Source organism: Toxorhynchites rutilus, chromosome 3 (assembly GCF_029784135.1).
Source record: "Toxorhynchites rutilus septentrionalis strain SRP chromosome 3, ASM2978413v1, whole genome shotgun sequence".
NCBI classification, from domain to species: Eukaryota; Metazoa; Arthropoda; class Insecta; order Diptera; family Culicidae; genus Toxorhynchites; species Toxorhynchites rutilus.
Window position 1 is genome coordinate 42,797,458 of NC_073746.1, and position 21,248 is coordinate 42,818,705.

The following is a 21,248-nucleotide window of genomic DNA, read 5'->3' on the forward strand; positions in this document are numbered from 1 at the left end:
CTGAAAATAATCTGCCAGTTCCTCTGGGAATTTGAAATTACATTCATATGAAAGAGTTTATTTTAATGTTTTCTATCCATGTAACACTGTGACCAAATACATTAGGTTTTGTGATTTTTCAATCAATCGCAATCAACAGGATAGCTTCTGAAGATTATTCTTCTCCATCAGTAGGATATTTCCGTACCCAATATTGGATGCATAAAACCTTGTGCCTCCAACGTAACGCTCTCGTTTTCGAAGTTCTCCAAATATTCATTCATTCAGAATGAATTCAGATTCAACTTCATACAAAGGATCTCTAAATCAACGATAGTCCTACGTCACCCTTGCGGTTATACCATAGATATAACCCACTTCATGTTTTTTATGCTGACTAATGGGTTACCATGATTGATGCCGCATAGGTAGTTTCGTCAGTGCCTGTGTGGGTTAACCCATTAAAAATCGTCAATTTTTGTCCATTTTTTTAATGCAATATCTGTTGCAACCCAATGGTAGATATGTGATCCACAAAAAATGGTTGCAACGAATTGTCAGCTAGAAAAGTCTTTTCGGGTTTAATCTGCGGCGGCTCATGTACTTAAAATTTTTGCTCAGTTATTTCATGATGGATTGCGGAATTTGTGCATCAATCGATCTGAGCACTCCATAACAATTCATCACAATGAATATATTGGGCTGGGGGAAAAGAAATGTCGTATATTGTCAATATATGGCAACACTTAAACATATCTTGTGTTGAATTTATCGCATCGGGTCATACTATATGGCTATTTAAAGACGGCAATCTGTGCTACAAGTGTCGTTTTGACAGTGTTGTTCAGTCTCAAGACATAGCGCGTCAAAGATGGAGTCCACCAAGCAAGAAATTCGCCATATTTAACGTTTTTACTACCTGCGAGGTAAACTGCAACAAAGGTGGCCGAAAAAATTCGTGTAGTTTATGGACCCGATACTGTAACGATTCGCACAGCACAGCGTTGGTTTGATCGATTTCGTTCTGGTGTAGTGGCTGTCGAAGATACACCCCGTATTGCTAGGCCGATTGCCGTGGAAACCGATAAAATCGTTGAAATAATCCCGGCATGTGAGCACTCGCTCGATTGACCAGGAACTGAGTATAGACCATAAAACCGTTTGGAACCATTTGCAGAAGATTGGATTCCAAATAAAGCTGGATGTATGGGTGCCACATGAGTTGACGCAAAAAAATCTTTTAGACCGAATCAACGCCTGTGATGCACTGCTGAAACGGAACGAACTCGACCCATTTTTGAAGAAGATGGTGACTGGTTATGAAAAGTGGATCACGTACGACAACAAGCAAAAAAAGTCGTGGTCGAAGCGCGGTGAGCCGGCCCAAACCATCGCCAAGCCCGGATTGACGGTCAGGAAGGTTTTGCTGTGTGTTTGGTGAGATTGTAAGGGAATCATCCACTATGAGCTGCTCAACTATGGCCAGACCCTCAACTCGGTTCTCTACTGTGCGCAGCTTGATCGTTTGAAGCAGGCGATTGACCAGAAGCGACCAGAAATGATCAATAGGAATGGAGTTGTTTTCCACCAGGACAACGTTCGGCCTCACACATCTTTGATGACCCGCCAGAAGCTACGGGAGCTCGGATGGGATGTCCTATTGTACCCACCGTATAGTCCGGACCTGGGTCCAAGTGATTATCATCTCTTCCGGTCCATGCAAAACGCTCTTGGTGATACTAAGTTGGCCTCAAAAGAGGCTTGCGAAAACTGGCTGTCTGTTTTTTTTTTGCAAATAAGGATGGGCAACAAGTTTGCGAACAAAACGGCGCATATTTGACTTAAATTGGATAATTTTAAGTATGTTAAATAAAGCGTCAAATCTTGATCAGAAATACGTCATTTCTTTTTCCCCAACCCTAAATGATAATATATGAATATAGTAATATATAATATCAATCGAAAAATCTCCAAACGGATATGCCTCGTTCAGATTGGTTGAAATTGAAGATACAAGCTTTCTCTTATACTCATCATTATTGTTCAGTCATTTTCTGATAGATTTACGAGAGTTTTGCATCAATCATTTTGAGCACTTAACAATTCATTACAGTGAAAATGAATGAAATTATATATTTTATGAATCTACAGACTATAAAACCAAGGTGCCTGGAGAAATCGGCATTGCAAATACATGAACGTAGGGAGAGGTTTTGTTCCCACCGAAATATGTTCCCTAACACAGGTTTCTAAACCAAGGAGCCTGTGGAAATCGGCATTGCAAATACAGGTCGAACATGATTATCCGAAGTATTGTTTTTTTTTCACTCCGGATAATCGAGTTATAAAAAAACGAATTTTCTCTGGGTAAACGTAATATAATTATGATGCACTTATTTATTAAACGGTTTTATCTGGGTTGACCGGTTTCTATGTTTGTGACTTTGTAACTTTATCTGTAGCGCTGTACCACATTACTAGAAATTTAACCCCCTTCCTGTTGACCGTTTGACCTGAAATTTGGAACACATCTTTATCTTTGGTGTCATTATAAAACTGCGTATCCCATGATCTTGTAAATCCAAGATGGCGGCCGCTACAAAAAAGTCGGATGATGTATATATTTTCTCAAAATCCCATCAATCCCAATAAATCAAAGATGGCCGCTACAAAATGGCGGATTACACATTTTCTCAGAACCCCATCGATATGTATATCAAATGAAGGGATTGACTAGTACAATACAGTTATTTATGAAAAATGTAAATCCAAGATAACGGCCGCTACAAAATGGCGGATTACACATTCTCTCAGAACCCCATCAATATGTATAACAAATGAAAGGGATTGACTAGTAGAACACAGTTATTTATGAAAAATGCAAATGCAAATCCGCCGCTACAAAATGGCGCCATACAGACTTTTTTCCAAAACCTCATCAATATGGGTATCAAAAGAAAATTCTCGACTAGTAGAACATAGCAGACAATGAAAAATCCAATTCCAAGATGACCGCAGTCCCCAAACAACTAATTACTTTTTAAATGGCTTCATTCAGCTTGACTTGTTTCTATGTATGTTTGAATGTGTATAGGGTTGTCCCACATTAATAGAAAATTGACCCGTTCCTGTTGACTGATTAATCTAAAACATACATTTAATTCTACTGTCATTATAAAACTGCGTATTCCATGATCTTGAAAAATTCAATCGTTAAGAAATGGCTGAATGATTTGACTTGGAGAACACGAAAAATTATAAACAAAATAAATTCAAAAAGGTCGCTGCCACTAAATAGTCGACTATGTATTTTTTGTAATTCCCTCAATATCGGTATCAAATGAAATGATTTGACTAATAGAATACAGTACATCATGAAAATATTTCGAAGAAAATTAGGTAAGAAATAAACGTTGGATTTCAATTATCCACAGTCAGTTGTTTCATCACATGCTCCATGATTTTATTTTAGTCTCATCATTGCCCTAGATTAATGAGGGAACGGATGTGATAACTACTAACTGCTACTTGTCTAATTATTGTCTAGCTTTTAGTACATTACACCGTATAACTTGAAAAGTTTTTTTACTTATTTTATTCTCTAGTTTTTAGTAAATTATCTGTATCATTAGTATACTTCTCTACATTAAAACCATTCAAAAATTTATATTTCTTTTTTATTTTTTTATTTCTTACCTAACTTTCTTAGGAATATTTTGATGACATACTGTATTCTATCAGTCAAATCATTTCATTTGATACCTATATTGATGGAGTTGTGAAAATAATATATATGGCGCCATCTTGTGGTGGCGGCCATTTTGGATTTGCATTTTTCATATATAGGGGAAGTGGGGGCAATGTGGTCACCCTAAGGAATATGCCCATTTCCAGCGCTCACATACCGATTTAAATCCCGTTTTTCGAAGAATATAATAGTTCAACTAATTGTTCTTCAAGATAGCAAACGACTTTCACTATAAAAATTCAAAATACTTTACAAAATACACTTTTTATCATTAGAAAAAAAGGTGAAAAATCGAACTTTTTTTTTGCTTGGAGGTAAAGTGGTCACCTATTGGGGGCAAAGTTTTCACCCACACATATCAAGCTAAATGGGAGAGATTTGTGCGTTTTTTTCGTCCAAATGTGTTTAAATTATATTTGTTACAGTAGGTGCATGTATGAAATAAGCATGGTCTGTTCACCTAGAGTCTTAATTTTAATTTTCTCTTGCATACAAAAACGTAGTAAGAAACACATAACGTTCCGCATAATGAGGCTTGGTTTAGTTTGAGTGGCATATTTATCCAAGGTCAAAACCAAAAACAGGAAGTGGGTTATATCTATGGTATAACCGCAAGGGTGACGTAGGACTATCGTTGATTTAGAGATCATTTGTATGAAGTTGAATCTGAATTCATTCTGAATGAATGAATATTTAGAGAACTTCGAAAATGAGAGCGTTACGTTGGAGGCACAAGGTTTTATGCATCCAATATTGGATACGGAAATATCCTACTGATGGGGAAGAATAATCTTCAGAAGCTATCCTGTTGATTGCGATTGATTGAAAAATCACAAAACCTAATGTATTTGGTCACAGTGTTACATGGATAGAAAACATTAAAATAAACTCTTTCATATGAATGTAATTTTAAATTCCCAGAGGAACTGGCAGATTATTTTCAGTAACGATTAGATATTTCCACATTTTCCTCGATACTGGAAGCCCACCAGTGGTTAATGCTAACTCGATAACCATCTGTTAATAGCACTTGATTGAAACATATTTGGTCACAGTGTTACATGGATAGAAAACATTCAAATAAACTCTTTCACATGAATGTATTTTTAAATTCCTAGAGGAACTGGCAGATTATTTTCCGGATCTTTCTCGATCCAAACGGAAAGAATTCCGTGCGTGTATGTGTGTGTGTGTGTAGCGGCTGCTTCGAGATCTTCCCGGGGAACCGTTTGTAGCATCACTCTCCTCCTGATGGATTCCCTTCTGGCCTAAGGTGCACAAACAGGCTCTTGGTGACACCGTTCATCGCTTATATACCGATTGGTGATTTCAATAGCCTATTTTGAAAGCAAATTTAAGACTATTGAAACAAGTTTTTGGATCAGAAAGTAACAAGTATAGAACGCGTAGACATTTTATCTTTCGAATGAAGTGTTTATCATACCATTTCGTTCAGTTGTTTAGGGGCTATTAACACTCAAAATCTCGGTCTCCGGCGTAACGCTTTCGTTTTCGAAACTTTGATTTTACACCCCGGTATAGAAATGAAAGACGTAGTCCTACGTCAAAAATTGACAGCTCTATCAGTCGAACTCTAACCGTGATGGCGAGAACAGTGGAGCTACTCCGTTCAGAAGTGTGCGCGTTCAAAGAACGATACCCCGCCGCGTCGAAAACGGACATCGTGCGGCACTTTGTGGAGGCCGGATACGCCCGTTCCGGCTTCTGTAACATCTTGGCACTATTGGACAACAATCGGGGAATTTATGGTACGAAGAGCCTGCCGGAAGTTGCGTCGTGCATCAAGAAATACCATAAGGGCGAAGACGCGGTCTTCTGGCCGGATCTGGCGTAGGCCCACTATTCGAAGCGGTCGTTAGAGGAGATGGAGCGGCTGAATATCGATGTGGTACACAAGTCGGCGAACCCGCGGTAGTAATCGACGACGAGAAATGTTGAAATTCTTACCATACGAGGGCAATGATTCATTAAGGCTTCGGTTGCTCGAGTAATACGATTTCGCTAAACAATACACGTTCTTGTAAATTGTACATATTGACACTAAAAACCATCCGATCAGACTGAACGAGTAGCCTAATATTATCGTTCCGAAGTGGGGAATGCAGTGTTACGATCGACGGAGTGAAACAAAAAAAAATATTAGGAGCTATTCGATTATTTTGCGCGAACGTTTAATCTGAAAGACCCTGTACAAAGTTTTTTCAGTTTGCTTATTTTATTGCATCAACAATTCGCTATTTTTCAGCCATGAATTGCTAATTTTTTGGACGCTCAGATTTCAAGATATCGGCACTGACCAACTTAGCCCTATGACCAACTAGCCCACGCCCCACCCTGGTCTTCGCGAATGGAAATTCGGTTAATAAGGTGTCATTGTGTTACTTCATTCGGCACCCTACCATCGAACTTTGGCTGTTCTCTGACAGCACCATGCCGATTAAGGTAAATCAGTTGCAAAATTTCTTCTATTTTTTTTAGAGACCATATCGATCTTTGACATATAAATTTCCAGAACGAAATCGAATACTCCTGCATCCAACGTTCAGGAGGCGATCTGGCGTAGTGGTAACATCCATGCCTCTCACGCTAAAGGTCACGAGTTCAATTCTCACTCCCGACATTCTTCCAAAAATGGAAGTAAAAGTGACGAACCAGCCAAATTTCAACTCAAGTCGGCGAACCCGCGGTAGTAATCGACGACGAGAAATGTTGAAATTCTTACCATACGAGGGCAATGATTCATTAAGGCTTCGGTTGCTCGAGTAATACGATTTCGCTAAACAATACACGTTCTTGTAAATTGTACATATTGACACTAAAAACCATCCGATCAGACTGAACGAGTAGCCTAATATTATCGTTCCGAAGTGGGGAATGCAGTGTTACGATCGACGGAGTGAAACAAAAAAAAATATTAGGAGCTATTCGATTATTTTGCGCGAACGTTTAATCTGAAAGACCCTGTACAAAGTTTTTTCAGTTTGCTTATTTTATTGCATCAACAATTCGCTATTTTTCAGCCATGAATTGCTAATTTTTTGGACGCTCAGATTTCAAGATATCGGCACTGACCAACTTAGCCCTATGACCAACTAGCCCCCGCCCCACCCTGGTCTTCGCGAATGGAAATTCGGTTAATAAGGTGTCATTGTGTTACTTCATTCGGCACCCTACCATCGAACTTTGGCTGTTCTCTGACAGCACCATGCCGATTAAGGTAAATCAGTTGCAAAATTTCTTCTATTTTTTTTAGAGACCATATCGATCTTTGACATATAAATTTCCAGAACGAAATCGAATACTCCTGCATCCAACGTTCAGGAGGCGATCTGGCGTAGTGGTAACATCCATGCCTCTCACGCTAAAGGTCACGAGTTCAATTCTCACTCCCGACATTCTTCCAAAAATGGAAGTAAAAGTGACGAACCAGCCAAATGAGTTGAAAGTCACTATAATACAGAAAAAAAAAAAAAAATCCAACGTTCACTTATAGCGTCAGTGTCGTAAACTTTACAATTGTTTCTGCAAGTTTCTGATTTAAATATACTGTGCATAGCGGATTTTTCCGGGAATTCCACTCATTTTGAATGAATAAAGCTTTTGACATGATTGGTGAACTATCAAAAGCTGTTTACAAAAATGTATTTTAGGTTACATTTCACGATATTTTGGAAAAAAAATGCTTATCAACATGATTTTTTTTTTTTGAATTAATTCATTGCTTCGTTATTTATCTACATTAAAAGAGTTTTGAATTGTGCCGCCGGTATACTCCAAAAGCCTGGGAAAAACATTATTCGTCCGAGCCAATTAAAAACTAACAAGTTAAGTCCTCTTTCCGTCAGTTCCTTCACTCGACTGATTAATCGTCGCCGGTCATTGAATTGGCACTAGCGTTTATGACTTTTCGTGCAGCCCGTGTGCAATCCGCTGACCGCCAACTGAGCGTGGCCCTTTGCGTGATCAGTTTATCTCTCCCGCGGAAATGACCTGTTTTACGCTGCACTTTCGATCCGATAACCACCTCGTAACCATATTTTATGACGAGTTTCGCTCAGAAAGTATACCCCCGGCTCAAAATGCTTGATTACAGTCGTTATCGGTCGACACCCCGCCACCAGGAATCGCCGCCCGAAACTGCCGTCGCCTGTTGGAACGACCCTTCGGTTGCCTCTAGGGGACGAGTGAGTGAATGAAAAGGTGAGATCCAGCGCTACAATGTTGTATTTCGGCCAAGTGCTGCACTTTTACCCTTCTCTTGGGCTGTCTCTCACTTCGGAGCACACGATTGCGCTGAATTTACGAGCCTTGGGTATGATTTTTCCATACTTTATGTGCCCCTCTCAACCCTGCACATCGTCACATCTCTCCAATACACACAAGCTTCAAACTAATGAAGATGATTTTTATGGCCACAGGCGTCGGCTGTTTTAGCCCTCGAATTAAATCAGCGGGAACTCCGCGGGACAGAACGCAAATGCATCGCGTTGGGGTTAGGGCCCAAATAAAACCAACTCGCGCTTAACCGAAATGAAACATTCTCGACTCTTTAATGAGCAGAGGAATCCTTTTGTGGCACCTCATTCGAGGGCCGTCGAAAGTGTGAAAGCACACACCGCAAAAATATCCGAAAAGGGTGATGCATTTAATTGGGAAACAGCAGTAGCAGCAGCCTCGCTTATAAAATGTGCGATTTTGCTAAAGTCATTAATATCTAGGTAATATCCGAGTAGGGTATTCAACTGTTCCAACAAATGCTCGTCCAAAAATGTAAACGCGGGAATTTGCTCATTTGGGTTTTGTTCGATTTTTTTTTGCTAGCTCCGAAATTGCCCGTAATTAGTACCTCGTTCGGCTATTATCATTTGCATCGATTGAAATTGCAGTTGGTCGAATTATAATCCTCTGGCAAAAAGTGAGCTCATCTCGCCATCCCGTGCTTACGGTTTTTGCTCGTTTTGCCATGTATTATTACTCGACACTAGACGCAAATTTGACTGCTCCCAAATTAGTGACTTAAACCAATTTAGCACAATAATGTTTGCTACCAGACCGACATTTACCAGTTCATTAATATGTCCCCGACTAGCTAATAATTTTTCAGCCAGTGTTGAAAAGGGCCGGTCACACATGCGATTGCCATTCATTTTTCATTTGGGGATTACTCGGATGCCATCGGCCGACCATCTATAAAGTTTAATTAAATGTGCATTGCTTTCACGATGATTATCCCTCTTGACAAATTTTCTAAGACTTCCTTCTTTGCAGAACAAGAAAGAAAAACTCTGTGAACATCCCACCACTTACGACGACGAGCTTCGATGACGTTTGATAGCAATACTAAGGGGTGACAAACCTTCCGAGCGAAAGCAACTCCCGCTCCCTTCCGTATTTGGCCGTCTTGGTCCTGCATTTCATCTCATTTCGTAACAGGGGGATAATAATCGTAATGATTATAATCGACGGACATTCGTCAAGAGACAAAATGGGGTTTCCCGCTTGAGGCTTTTTTTTCTGTGGACTTACTTCTTCCCTGGGGACCAATGCCTTCGACAGCCGTGTTGTGCATTCGATTCGCAACGACTTGTGAAAATGATTACTTAAATGATGGTCGAAACAGAACCAAGTGTGAGCGCAATGCCGAGGTACTCCGCGGCGGCAAGTGCTGCCTGTGGTGCCTTCCCTCTGTTGCTTTGGGGAGGACTCAGTTTCGATGATTCCTCCCTTGGTTGGTTGGCGGCAGACGACTATGGGCGCGAGCACGCTCGGAAATAAATGCCCTGAGATTAATTTTCTTATTCAATCTAAATTATTAACTGCGCTTAAGCCAGAAGCCGGATGGAAGTGTATAGCTCTTTGGTTTTCGTTTTGGGGTTTTTTTTTGTTGTTGTTGCTATAATGGCCAGGATTTGGCACGGCCGCTCTCATCGTGAAATTAATCAAAAGGCAAAAAAAAAAGTTCACATCGTTCAGCGTTCGGCGCTGCTTTTGGTCTCAAATGATGAGGAAAATGTGGCCATGTGCTATCTCTCGTTCCGAATGCGCACCGTTTATAATGCAGTTTTGGTGAGAAGTTGCTAATCATAAGCTATCGAACCGGTTGCGAAAAAAGCTGTAATTTTATACCGGCAGGACCGACGGCTTGTCGGGGCATCGACGGGACGGTTCGCGAGATTATGGTCGGTTGATAACGTTTCGGTTTTGGGAAAGTTAACGAAAGAAGCGAATGCATCAAACCAGTCGCCACCGTTGCTGCTGGCATCGGACGGATGGAACACCCGGCCACCATGACCCGGCTTGATCCATAGCCGAAGGGCAGGAGAGGTGCATCGAGAGTGATCTTGGTGCGTATAATGTACGTGGTCGCCATAAAAGTATTAGCGTGATCTGCACATTACTGGGATGATTTACGCTATTTATCATTATCTTGAGAGCGTCAAGGCTCGTGGAATAAATATTAGGTTGGGGAATAGGTAATTCCCTATTTTTGGGTGAAATTCAAAATTCTTTCTAATATGCTTCGAATTGTCCGATTTTGGTCAAATATGCACCGTTTTGTTGTAAAATATGTTGCCATTCTGGAGGTTGCTTTGTCATGCATCTCTCATAGAAGTCTTGGTCCTTATTTGCGAAAAACTCTAACAATTGATCCCAATTTCTAATCACTCAGGAAGTTTTACAATACAAGAACAAGGTGGTAATTACTTGGTACCAGGTCCGGACTATGTGGTGAATACCATAAAACAACTCGATCAAGTTCCCGGAGTTGTTTGGCCTTGCGATGGAACACAGCACCTCCTCTGTTGGCCAATTCTGGACGTTTCTGGTCAATCGGTCCATTCGTTGACTGTATAAACCTAAATTTAGTGTATTGCACTAAAAAAATAAAAAATAAATTATTGAAAATTGCAAAAAAATGAAAAAAAAATTGCACGTATTTTCCTGTTACAGTATCGGTACCATTAACAGAATTCACAATTTCAGCGGCCTAGCTTGCATTTTCATCTTTATAAAAAAAATCAAATGTACCGAATTTTCTATTTGTTGATTTCCATTGTTACACCCTGTAACTGACATCTGAATGGAGCAAACAATTTTGCCACAGCAAAATATTTTTTTCGTGTGAACGTTTTTTTACAACGATATTACGCGAGATATTGATCACTAAAACCAGCTACCGAGGAAATAATGGTTTACTTTTCCCCCAACCTAATATATAAATTAACTGTAGTGGATCAAATTGATTTTTCAATTGCACATTTCAGTTTTTAAAAACTTAGTCTATTTTTCAAAAAGGTTGACCCTTATTTTTGGTTTTTCACAAAAATTTCTAACTCAAAAACTATAAGACCCTAAAAAATGTTCAAATCAAAGAATTCAATGTAGGAAATTGTTTAAATTTTCATTCAATAATATTTTAAAAACTAAAAGAATTTACACTGAAAAAAAAAATTATTTCAAAAATAGTTGGCAGCACCACCTCAAATTACAATGAAACTTTGTGGGTGTAGTCTAGGATTGGGCGATCTTGGATCGATTTTCAGAAGATTGATCTTTTCCATTTCGATTTCCAATTTTTTGAATCGAGTCATTGTACCCTAAAAAACGTAAAGATCGATCATTTTCCTTCGATTTTTTCGATCTTAGAGTTTTGTTTGTTTAATGTGCATCGATTTTAATCTCACCACCTGACAAAACATGATTTAAACATTTGGATAGCTTTCGAGGATGTCAAATTAGTGATAGTGAATAGGATTGGGCAAACTTGGATCGATATTTCGACGATCGATCTTTTCCTCCTGGATTTCCAATTTTTCGGATGGAAAAAAATCGCGTTGTTGAATTTCTAATAATAATTTTCAATTAATTTATTTAAATCAATGATTCCATGACGGTTCAGTATGAATGCATGGAAAATACATTTTTTCTGGGCTTTCAAGTTTTTTTTTTGACCTTGATTCTGAGAATCAAATTGATGTTTGAATAGAAATGTGAAATGTTCATTTCACGTTTAAAGGAAATATAATACTTAAATAAAACAAGTAAATAAATTGGAGAAAGGGAATTCGATTTTTCAAAAAAACGATTCAGTAAAGATCGATTCTTTGGTACCGATTTAATCAGTGAATAGATCCCTGCGCCGTTTAGAAAATCGATCCATCAAGATCTTTTTCTCGCCCAATCCTAGTGTAGTCATTTAAGCAACTTATGCAAAATCTCAAAAAAATAAAATGAGACTACTTTTTGAAAAGTGCCAGAATTTTTTCTTCATTTTTCACTAAATTTTTTTACTCAAAAACTATTAGAATCTAAACATATTTTGAACACATAATAAAATCTGGGAAATTGTTTAAATTTTCATGAAAAAATGTTTAAAAAAAATTAAAAGAATTTACACTGAAAAAAATCATTATTCCTAGAATAGAAATCCGCCTTTTTTTAATTTTCAAAAACATTATATGCATAACCCATACAATTACCAACAGTCATCATAACATCGGAAGATAGACACTTTCACGGGGAAAAATTTATTTTAACAACAACTTTTTTATGTTTTCATTGAATAAATTAAACTTATCCTAATGTTGTTGAAAGTCAAGATAGCGAGATAGTGTATCCGATTTGAATCTCATCAAAATATGGATTTTTGTCGATTTTTACTTTCTATCTTTTATAGTTTCTGGAACATATGGCATTTTTATATGGTGACTTTTGCAAAAATAATGTTTCACTCGTATCATTTTTGTGTGTAATAAATTTTCGCATTTGACATGTCGCTGGGGGTAAGAATGGATCAGAAAAGAAGTTTTCGAATTGTTTGTTGAATAACTTTCGTAAATTAGAGTGGAACGTCCTTCTGATTATACCGATATGTTCTCCAGTAAAAAAAATTTGAAAAGCATTCATTTTTCACTGAACTGCGATTAAATGAAAGTTTACCCAATCTCACCCCTTTTTTGAAAATTATGTTTTCGAAAAGATAAGATAATTTGACAACATGTCTTGAATGAAATAATCGAGTTACGAGAATAGTGTCTATCATCCTAGAAGTGGAATGAAAATGAAGAATTATGAATATTTTCCTCAATTGTCAACGATGTCTTCTGCCGTGATGTTGATTCCTGAAAGGATATATAACTTCTTGGATATCAGGATATCAAACATGTGCCGCCCTCAACAACTATCTGAAAATGAGTTTCAAATTGAGGAATTCCTTGAAACTTCTGGTGAACTTGAAACATTTGAGATGCTCTTTAGTAAAGGCTTTACATTAATCAGGTAAATGCCACATGTCACGATTTATAAACAATTCTAAAAAATATGGCTTCTGCAAAGTTGTTTCTGAGTAGGCTGACCAAATAGTTCCGAAACAAAAACGGGACACGTAAGCACAACAAAACCAATAATCCATTTTCTAAAGCATTTCATTGAGCGAATGAAACCGAGAATAAAACCAAACAATTAAACATTCTTATACAGCCATTTCATGCTATATCGGTATAATGGTTCTGGAATTTCGTTCAAATTGGTAGTTTTGTTTCTTATCGCAATATGTTGGACCCGTAAGTTTTAGATAAAAGAGAAAAAAATGTTCTTTGGGATCACTCTAATGAAAAAATACAAAAATACTTGCTTTTTTGTACATGTATCTGACACACATAAAATATAATAAATAAACTAAGTTACATTGAAGAAATTTTCCATTTATGAGAATATTTGCATCCAACGATTTGCAACTGGCAAGGAGTTCCACCACCATCTTATCTCATCAATTTTATTTACTTTAGTTGGTGTGTACTCATCAAACAACATGTTTCCATTTATCTGAAGCAGTAGATTTTTACTAATGCACCTTTGAATGGTCATTTAGGATGGACTCGTGGTAGTTTGTCTGCTGTTAGCCACCACAGCAAGAAACCATGCTAATGTAACATTAGGTTGGCGAAAAAGTTATCCATTATTTTCTCGTTTGCTGACTTTAGTGATCAATATCTCGCGTAATATCGATCATACAATTTCAAGTTTCAAGTTCACACTAAAAAAAATCAATTTTTTTCCCAATTTTTGTTTTAATTTTTTTTTGTGCAATACACTAAATTATGATCTCTACTGTCAACAAATAAACCGTTTGAAGCTAGCGATTGACAAGAAACGTTCAGAATTGGCTAACAGAAGAGGTGTTGTGTTGCATCAGGACAACGCAAGGCCACACAATTTCGAGAGCTTGTTTGGGATGTTTAAATGCATCCACCGTATTGTTCGAACCTGGCATAAAACGATTATCACCTTTTTCTCGCATTGGAAAATTTCCAGAGTGATAAAAATTGGGATTAAGAGAAGATTGTAAAAATCTATTTCTATGGTTTTTCGCTAATGAGGACCAAGACTTCTATGATAAAGACATTATGAAGCTACCTTTAGAATGGTAACAAATTTTCCAACTAAACGGTGTATATTTGATCGAAATCGGACAATCCGAAGCATATTGAAAATAGTTTTGAATTTTACCCAAAAATAATGGATAATTTTTCCCCCAACCTAAACGTTTACTCGACCAAGTATCAGTTTATGCTTTTCCTAAACGAAGCTTGATGTCTAGTGAACCTATACACTAGGGTGCCAATGAAAATGGCCATCTCGAATTTCAAAAAGTTACCACATTAAAAATGTTCACCACCTCGAAAAAATACCCTATGCCGAATTTCAGCTCAATCGGATTTAAGGGAGAGTGGCGCAAAGCGGTCAAAGTTTAAGTTTTTTGAAAATCGAAAAATTACTCAAGGGGAAGTAAAGGAAATCGGGGCTTTCGAAAAAAAATGTGATGTCAAATGTCTTGAAATTGCATGAAACGAGAGATCTAGTGTCATCTCGAAAAAAAATATTTTGTCAAAAATCAGCATTCTGGGAGTTTTTTTTCGGAGTACGAAACGAAAGTATGGTTTTAGGTGCCAATAAAAATAGTTATCTCGATATTTCATTCGGAACTTGCTACAAAATATTGATTTGCACGATAATAAACCCTATGCAAAATATTAGCTCATTCTTACTTCATTTACTGGTGTCACAAACGTTAAAATTTGAGGTTTTTTTTTAAACGAAAAATCACCGAGAATCACCGAAGCACGAAAGCAATACGGTTCCATCAACACGAATGCACCGTCAGAAGTGCAATGAAATACTTCAGAATCATTTACTTCTGTTTTTGCTTCAAAAATACCGTGATAATTGGGTAATTTGGCATCAATTCATAAAATCCGGAAAATCATGACATGATTTAATGAATAGAGGTTTCAGATTCTGGACTGTTCAGCTTATTTACCAGATCAAAACCCTATCAAGAACTTATGAGGAGTGATCGTACGAATAGTAGATGCAGCGTACAAGCAGTATGAGTGATTTGAAGAGCTTAAACGAGTAGTATCCTCTGCGTAGAACGAGATACACACTACAACATGGCGCAAATTGGTCAAAACCACCCCGAATGGGTTATTTAAATTAATTTTTGATTTTTGAGTAAAGGAAATTTGGAAAATCGAAATTTTTTTATGCCAAATGACTTAAAAATGCATGAAACGTCGAGATCTGGTGTCATCTCGAAAACAAATTAAGCCGAAAATCGACCTATTGGGACTTGGCCTGAAGAGGTAATGAAGGTATGGAAAAAAAATTATCGAATTGAAAAAACCAACCATGTACATTTTGTTCATTGGTCAAAAAAAAAATCTGTGCAAAATTTCAGCTCAATCAGACATGATTTAGGGGGGAGTAACAAAATGTACATGGTCGGTTTTCTAAATTCGATAATTATTTTTTTCCATACCTTCATTGCCACTCAGACTAAGTCCCAGAAGGTCCCAGAAGGTCGAATTTTGAACGCCAACGTTCACTGTGTTTCTTCTGAATCAACTAAACTTTCAAGATCACTTTGCTCCTCACTAATCAGAAATACTTACTTGCCTTTTTCTCTTCCCTTTTATGTTGAAGTTTTTTTTTTGTATAAATCGTTATAAATCGTTATGATAAGAATTCTAATAAAATCATCGAAATCAACATACAATGCCTCTTTCAACAAGACGAATAAATGTTTGAAAGGTCATCAACTGATGTCTCTGGCTGAAAGCAGCCGTAGTTTTAAGCATCGGGTTTCAGTTAAATATCGTAGTACAACAGGACACTTTTCTTTGAAGAAAATAAGAGCGCATTCCTTCAAAGAAACTAAGAATCCTCTCGATAGAAGGTCCAAGAGAAAGAATTCGTGTGTTACCCTGCTCAAACGATTAAGCATTATGTTCACCGACGAAATCACGTATCGTGTAAATATGAAGATATTTATAAAAATTTACAACGTAGCTTTCAATATCCGTTGCATGTAAATCCCAGTTCATTCATCAGATGTTCATTCGAATAAAATTATTGAAAATAATGATAATGGAATATTAAGGAATATAAGAATTTTCTGTATACTCAAAATACGTTACAAATTCATAAAAAGACGGAACAATCAAAATCGGTTGAAAAAACGGTACGTTTGGTCAGCCTATTGCTAAGGAAACGCTTTTCTCCTTATATATGGAAGAAATTTTTCCTTCAATTTCTCTTTATAGGTCCGAAAAAAGCGACATCTGGGGGCTGTGTGTTGCACATCGAATTTGAAGAAATACACACGTAAGACATATTGTGCAGCTCACAACATTGCGAACTAACGTTATATCCTTTTTACTGTTCCGGCGGAACATCAGTCAGTTCCCAATTTCTTTTATTTCTTACAAAAATCTATAACTCAAAGACTAAAAAAATTCTAGTCAAAGAATAAAATGTAGGAATGATTTAATTTTCATTAAAAAAAATTTAAACAAAAATTTCACTAAAAGAAATTGTTTAAAAAATTTAAATTGTTTGTTCTCAAGAATGTATTTTGTTTAATTCGTCAAAGAATATTCTTCCGACTTGCACTGTGGTCACGCGTATTCTAGAGCATGCCACTCCAGAGTACATTCGAGACGTGTTATTCGGCATAGAAATCTCAACAAGATACTACTAATAAAAATGTCGGCTAGTAATGCTACGTAGAGGTGGAAAAAGTTCCACTGGAACATTAGTGCCATCGAAGAAGTTTCCGGAATACATTACATTTTTGTATAGAGACTCTTGAAAAGTGGTGACTTGTTGTAAGGGCTGTTCACATGTATTTTTTTGTTTTTGTTTTTGAGAAAAATGAATTTTTATTTTCAACTTTTTTTATTTTGAAAGAAATTGTTTGATATTTTTTAATGTAAATCTAAAGAATTTCCTATATTTCATTCTTTATCCCATATTTTGTAGGTCTTATTTTTAAGTGATTTTTCTCACGTTGGTGTATGAGCGGAGAGAAACGCTGATCCACCTATTGAAACATCCTACCGGTGTTGCACGGGTGAGCCCATAATTTATGAAAGTGAGTACCCCAAAACCATAACCCTATATGAACGGAGACCATCACCAAGTTACACTTTGCACCAATGCCAATTAGTAGGGACTAATATTGTATTAGTAGGAAAATCAAAGAGTTAGGAAAACACATAAAGAAATTCGGAATTGTTGGGAATTAGGAGTTAAGTGTTTGACGAAAAATGAGGAACAAACTTTCAGAAAATTTCTGGAGATTTCCAATTATTTTAAATTAAAGTTCTAGCGGTTTAAAATTAGGAAAATTAATCTTTTCCTTTGGTTGGAAAGAAAAGATTGGTTTCAAAATTGAAAAATTTCGATTTTTTTATAAAAACCCCTTACAAGATATGTAATACAAACAAATAGATATTAGTTTCTAAAATATATATTAATTCATTCAAAAATACAGGTGCTGGGTCTAAAATTTTGGCTTTGAAAAGTGCTCCGCCGATATGAATTTTCGTCTTTCACGAAAAAAACTTCATTTCCAACGCGACAATAAAAATGAATGACAAAAAGACAATTGATGACAGTTTAAAAACTGTTATTGGATATGAAAGCTGTACACAATACCCACATTCTAATTCTGGTGCCATTGGGAATGATGCATCTCCGTCATAGTGCTGCTGGGGCATTTTATGCTGTTTAATTATGAAAGGTCTATTTTGATTCTTATCGAAAAATAATTTTTAGGACGTATTACATTTAGACAAGTTATTAGCCGAAGTTGACTTATGAATTACAAGATATATACCATTACTAGCTAACCCGGCAAACTTTGGTCTGGTATATAATATATTTCTATAGCATATTTTGGTTGGTAAAAATAACAATATACTTCAAGAGAGTTTGTATGTTATCGTTCAGATCTGTAAAGTTGATCTGAATGATGATTTTCACAGCGAAACATACAAATGCGTGCCTCTTATCTTCGAATTTTCCTTTTTTATTTCAAAAATATCCTTCTTATATATAAAGATATGCATAGTCAATTTTTCCAATCATCTCAAATATTTTCCAAAGTACTCTATCATTCTAATTTGGGTGAAAACTCTCTTTTATGTATAAAGATGTGCATAGTCAATTTTTTCGAATTTTTCTAATCATCTCAAATATTTTCCAAAGTACTCTATCATTCTAATTTGGGTGAAGACAAACTCACAAAATATATGGACGACGTAGATCTGATCAGCCGTTCTCCCGTGATGATGAGTTATACGTACGTGGGAAAAACTCTCTTTTATATATAAAGATGTATACTATACGTACGCAGTGGTTACCTTAGTTTCGGAGAGCATAGTCATGATATATCCTTTTGTTTATTAATTTTCACAACATCATCAAATATAATGTGATAAATAAATGGTCTAGACAGACCGCGATTTCTCCAAGCAAATAATCCAAGTGTTTTTAACAAAATGTCAAGCCATATTCACACTCCTAATATAAGCAGAATGGAACAAGTCAAACAACCTACTACATGTTAGTTCAGATTACTATACGATAGAGAACCAATCTTCCCCAAATACGAAACAAAAACAAACAGTTCTCGTCAACAATGACTTTCTACTTCCATTGTTTTGCAACCACAGTCGTAACAATAACAGTGCAATGTTGTGTTTTTCAATACACATGACACATGATTGGCTATCGTATCAATTATCACGAAAAATCAACGTTAATTCGAGCTACTAGGTAGTACTATATATCAGATGGTTTATGTAGCACAAATCAGTTTTACTCACTCAAAGTCAATGGAACTGCACATTGACTAAATATGTGCAGCGCTCTCCTGAGCACCTAAATGCTACGATTGAAGTGGACAAAACAACACTAGAGAACCAAACGAAACAGATCAACACCCTTTCGGTAGAACCGTCAACTGTCTCAACAAATTCGCTTAGGTACGTATTTCGTATTTATTGAAGCCTACACTGATCCTATTCAATGTTAGCTACTAGAACTGCTTCGAGCGAGATTGATCACAATGCAAATGCAACCAGCACCAGAGAAGCCGTTCGTAGTGATCACCGAACAACCGCGATCGAACGCGCTCCGTTTCCGATACGAATGCGAAGGTCGATCGGCGGGTTCGATTCCAGGCGTAAATAGCACACCGGAGTCGAAGACGTTCCCTACCATCGCGGTTCGTGGCTACAAAGGTCGAGCTGTTGTGGTGGTGTCGTGTGTTACCAAGGATGCACCCTATCGACCCCATCCACACAATCTGGTTGGCAAAGGTAGTAAGAAGGGTGTGTGTACCGCTGAGATGAACAGCATCACCATGAGCCAGACCTTCCCCCATTTGGGCATTCAGTGTGTGAAAAAGAAGGACGTCGAGGAGTCACTCCGATTGCGACAGAGCATTCAAGTGGACCCGTTCAAAACCGGGTACGGTCATATCAAGCAACCATCGTCCATCGATTTCAATGCGATTCGCATTTGTTTCCAAGTTTTTCTGGAGGGACAGCAATCCGGACGGTTCACGGAACCCTTACAACCGGTTGTATCGGAGGTCATCTACGACAAAAAAGCAACGGCCGATTTGATGATTTGTGACCTGAGCGACGACGTGGCACCCATTGGTGGTGGAAAGGAGATAACACTGCTCTGCGAGAAGGTCACCAAGGAGGATATCAGCGTTAGGTTCTACGAGGAGCAGCAGGGAGAAGTTGTGTGGGAAGGCGTTGGAGAATTCCAGCATAAACACGTCCACAAACAGGTGGCTATCAGCTTCAAAACGCCACAATATCGGACACTGCAGTTAGAACAACCTGTCATGGTAGTTCAATTTACATGAAAGATTAAGTTATACAAACTAAAACTGGGGTTTTCCTTCATTCTCGCAGATTTACATTCAATTGAGGAGACCTTCGGATGGTGCTACAAGCGATCCATTACCATTCAAGCTTATCCCATATGACATATACGATTTGAGTCAGAAATACAAACGTCAAAAACTCGATAATTGGGAGTTTACGGAAGTGGCAGACTACCAAAGGCACCAGTTACTAAGCGCACCAGCCGAAAATGACAACGTTGAAGGGAATATTTTTCCTCCCTATCAGTACCATGATTTCGCGGGAACATACCGCAATCCACATGATGTTACCTCTCCAGCTGATCATTCCTTTATGACTGCCAACGGTGGTGCGGCACCATTGAACAATGTATTTCATAATGCAATGGACAATGACTTCCAAATGGGACCCCAGAACGGATATGCTAGCCATGGTACTAACTTGGGTAATCTAGGGAATGGAGGATTTTCCATGACCGCAGCTCCCCAGATCGGTCCCGCAGAAATGCAAATAAACGCCAAAAATATCGGCACGAACAAATACAATTTGTGCAACTTGCTGGATCTTGACATCACCAATAATTTCAACATGAACTCATCCGAGATCAAATCAATCATGAAACAACTGTCGGACATTAAGCAGGAGCCGGGACAACAGGACGAAGAGAATCTCTCGAATAGCTTCTCGAAGTTAACATGTTAAACAACGTAGTCTGAAAAGGCACAGAAGAAACGAAGTCTTTTAAAGCAAAATACTGTCACTTAATTTTCATTTTAGATCGCGAAACTGTTTTTAGCATTTGGTCTACAAAGGAAGTAAACTTTATCTTGAGCTGCCTTATTTTTCTGCCACTTCCGGGTTAGCTGTCAATGATCAGATGTTCTCCAAACCGTTTATGGACATGGATGTAATCCATGTAATCCATATTTTATCCAATTAAGACAAACTAAATCCGAGCTCTTAACCCGGATATCTCAAATCCAAGGATCGGAACAGGACTCACATGTAGGCCAACATAATATAAACTGGGGTTTCAGTTTCAAATATTCTATTCTCGAAAAGCTGTGCCCGGACCGCTTGCTGCTGGTAGCTGCGTTAGAAGGCAATTTGTTTTTGCCAATTTTACACTCTGCGGTTTTTTTTTGTCATGTCGACAGGTGAAGTGAATTGCAAAGGGGGCGGGGAAATGGACTGCAAAGAATATTTGAGAATAGAAATAAAAATGCGGGAAGTTGCTGCTCTCTGCGGGTGATACTCTTCATTTAGTGCCC

At 37.6% G+C, this 21,248-nt stretch overlaps 3 protein-coding genes across 5 annotated transcripts in view; 2 read left to right on the forward strand and 1 right to left on the reverse strand.

The window, feature by feature from the left end:
• The window catches only part of LOC129777357 (ankyrin repeat domain-containing protein 29), a 483,863-nt gene that overhangs the window by 340,758 nt on the left and 121,857 nt on the right, over positions 1-21,248 (reverse strand). The gene's annotated exons all lie outside the window — the stretch shown is intronic.
• The window catches only part of LOC129777364 (60S ribosomal protein L9), a 432,239-nt gene that overhangs the window by 82,121 nt on the left and 328,870 nt on the right, over positions 1-21,248 (forward strand). The window lies entirely within an intron of this gene.
• Positions 18,741-21,190, forward strand: LOC129777352 (embryonic polarity protein dorsal-like). 3 transcript variants are annotated; one of them, XM_055783590.1, is made up of 4 exons: positions 18,742-19,080; positions 19,131-19,958; positions 20,026-20,697; positions 20,755-21,188. In XM_055783590.1, exons 2-3 carry the CDS (start codon positions 19,164-19,166, stop codon positions 20,677-20,679), a joined length of 1,449 nt encoding a protein of 482 aa, XP_055639565.1. In that variant the 5' UTR covers positions 18,742-19,080; positions 19,131-19,163; the 3' UTR covers positions 20,680-20,697; positions 20,755-21,188. The 3 variants fall into 3 exon arrangements, with proteins under 3 accessions (XP_055639567.1, XP_055639565.1, XP_055639564.1); XM_055783592.1 differs by having other exon boundaries at positions 18,741-19,080; positions 19,138-19,958; positions 20,026-21,190; XM_055783589.1 differs by having other exon boundaries at positions 20,026-21,188.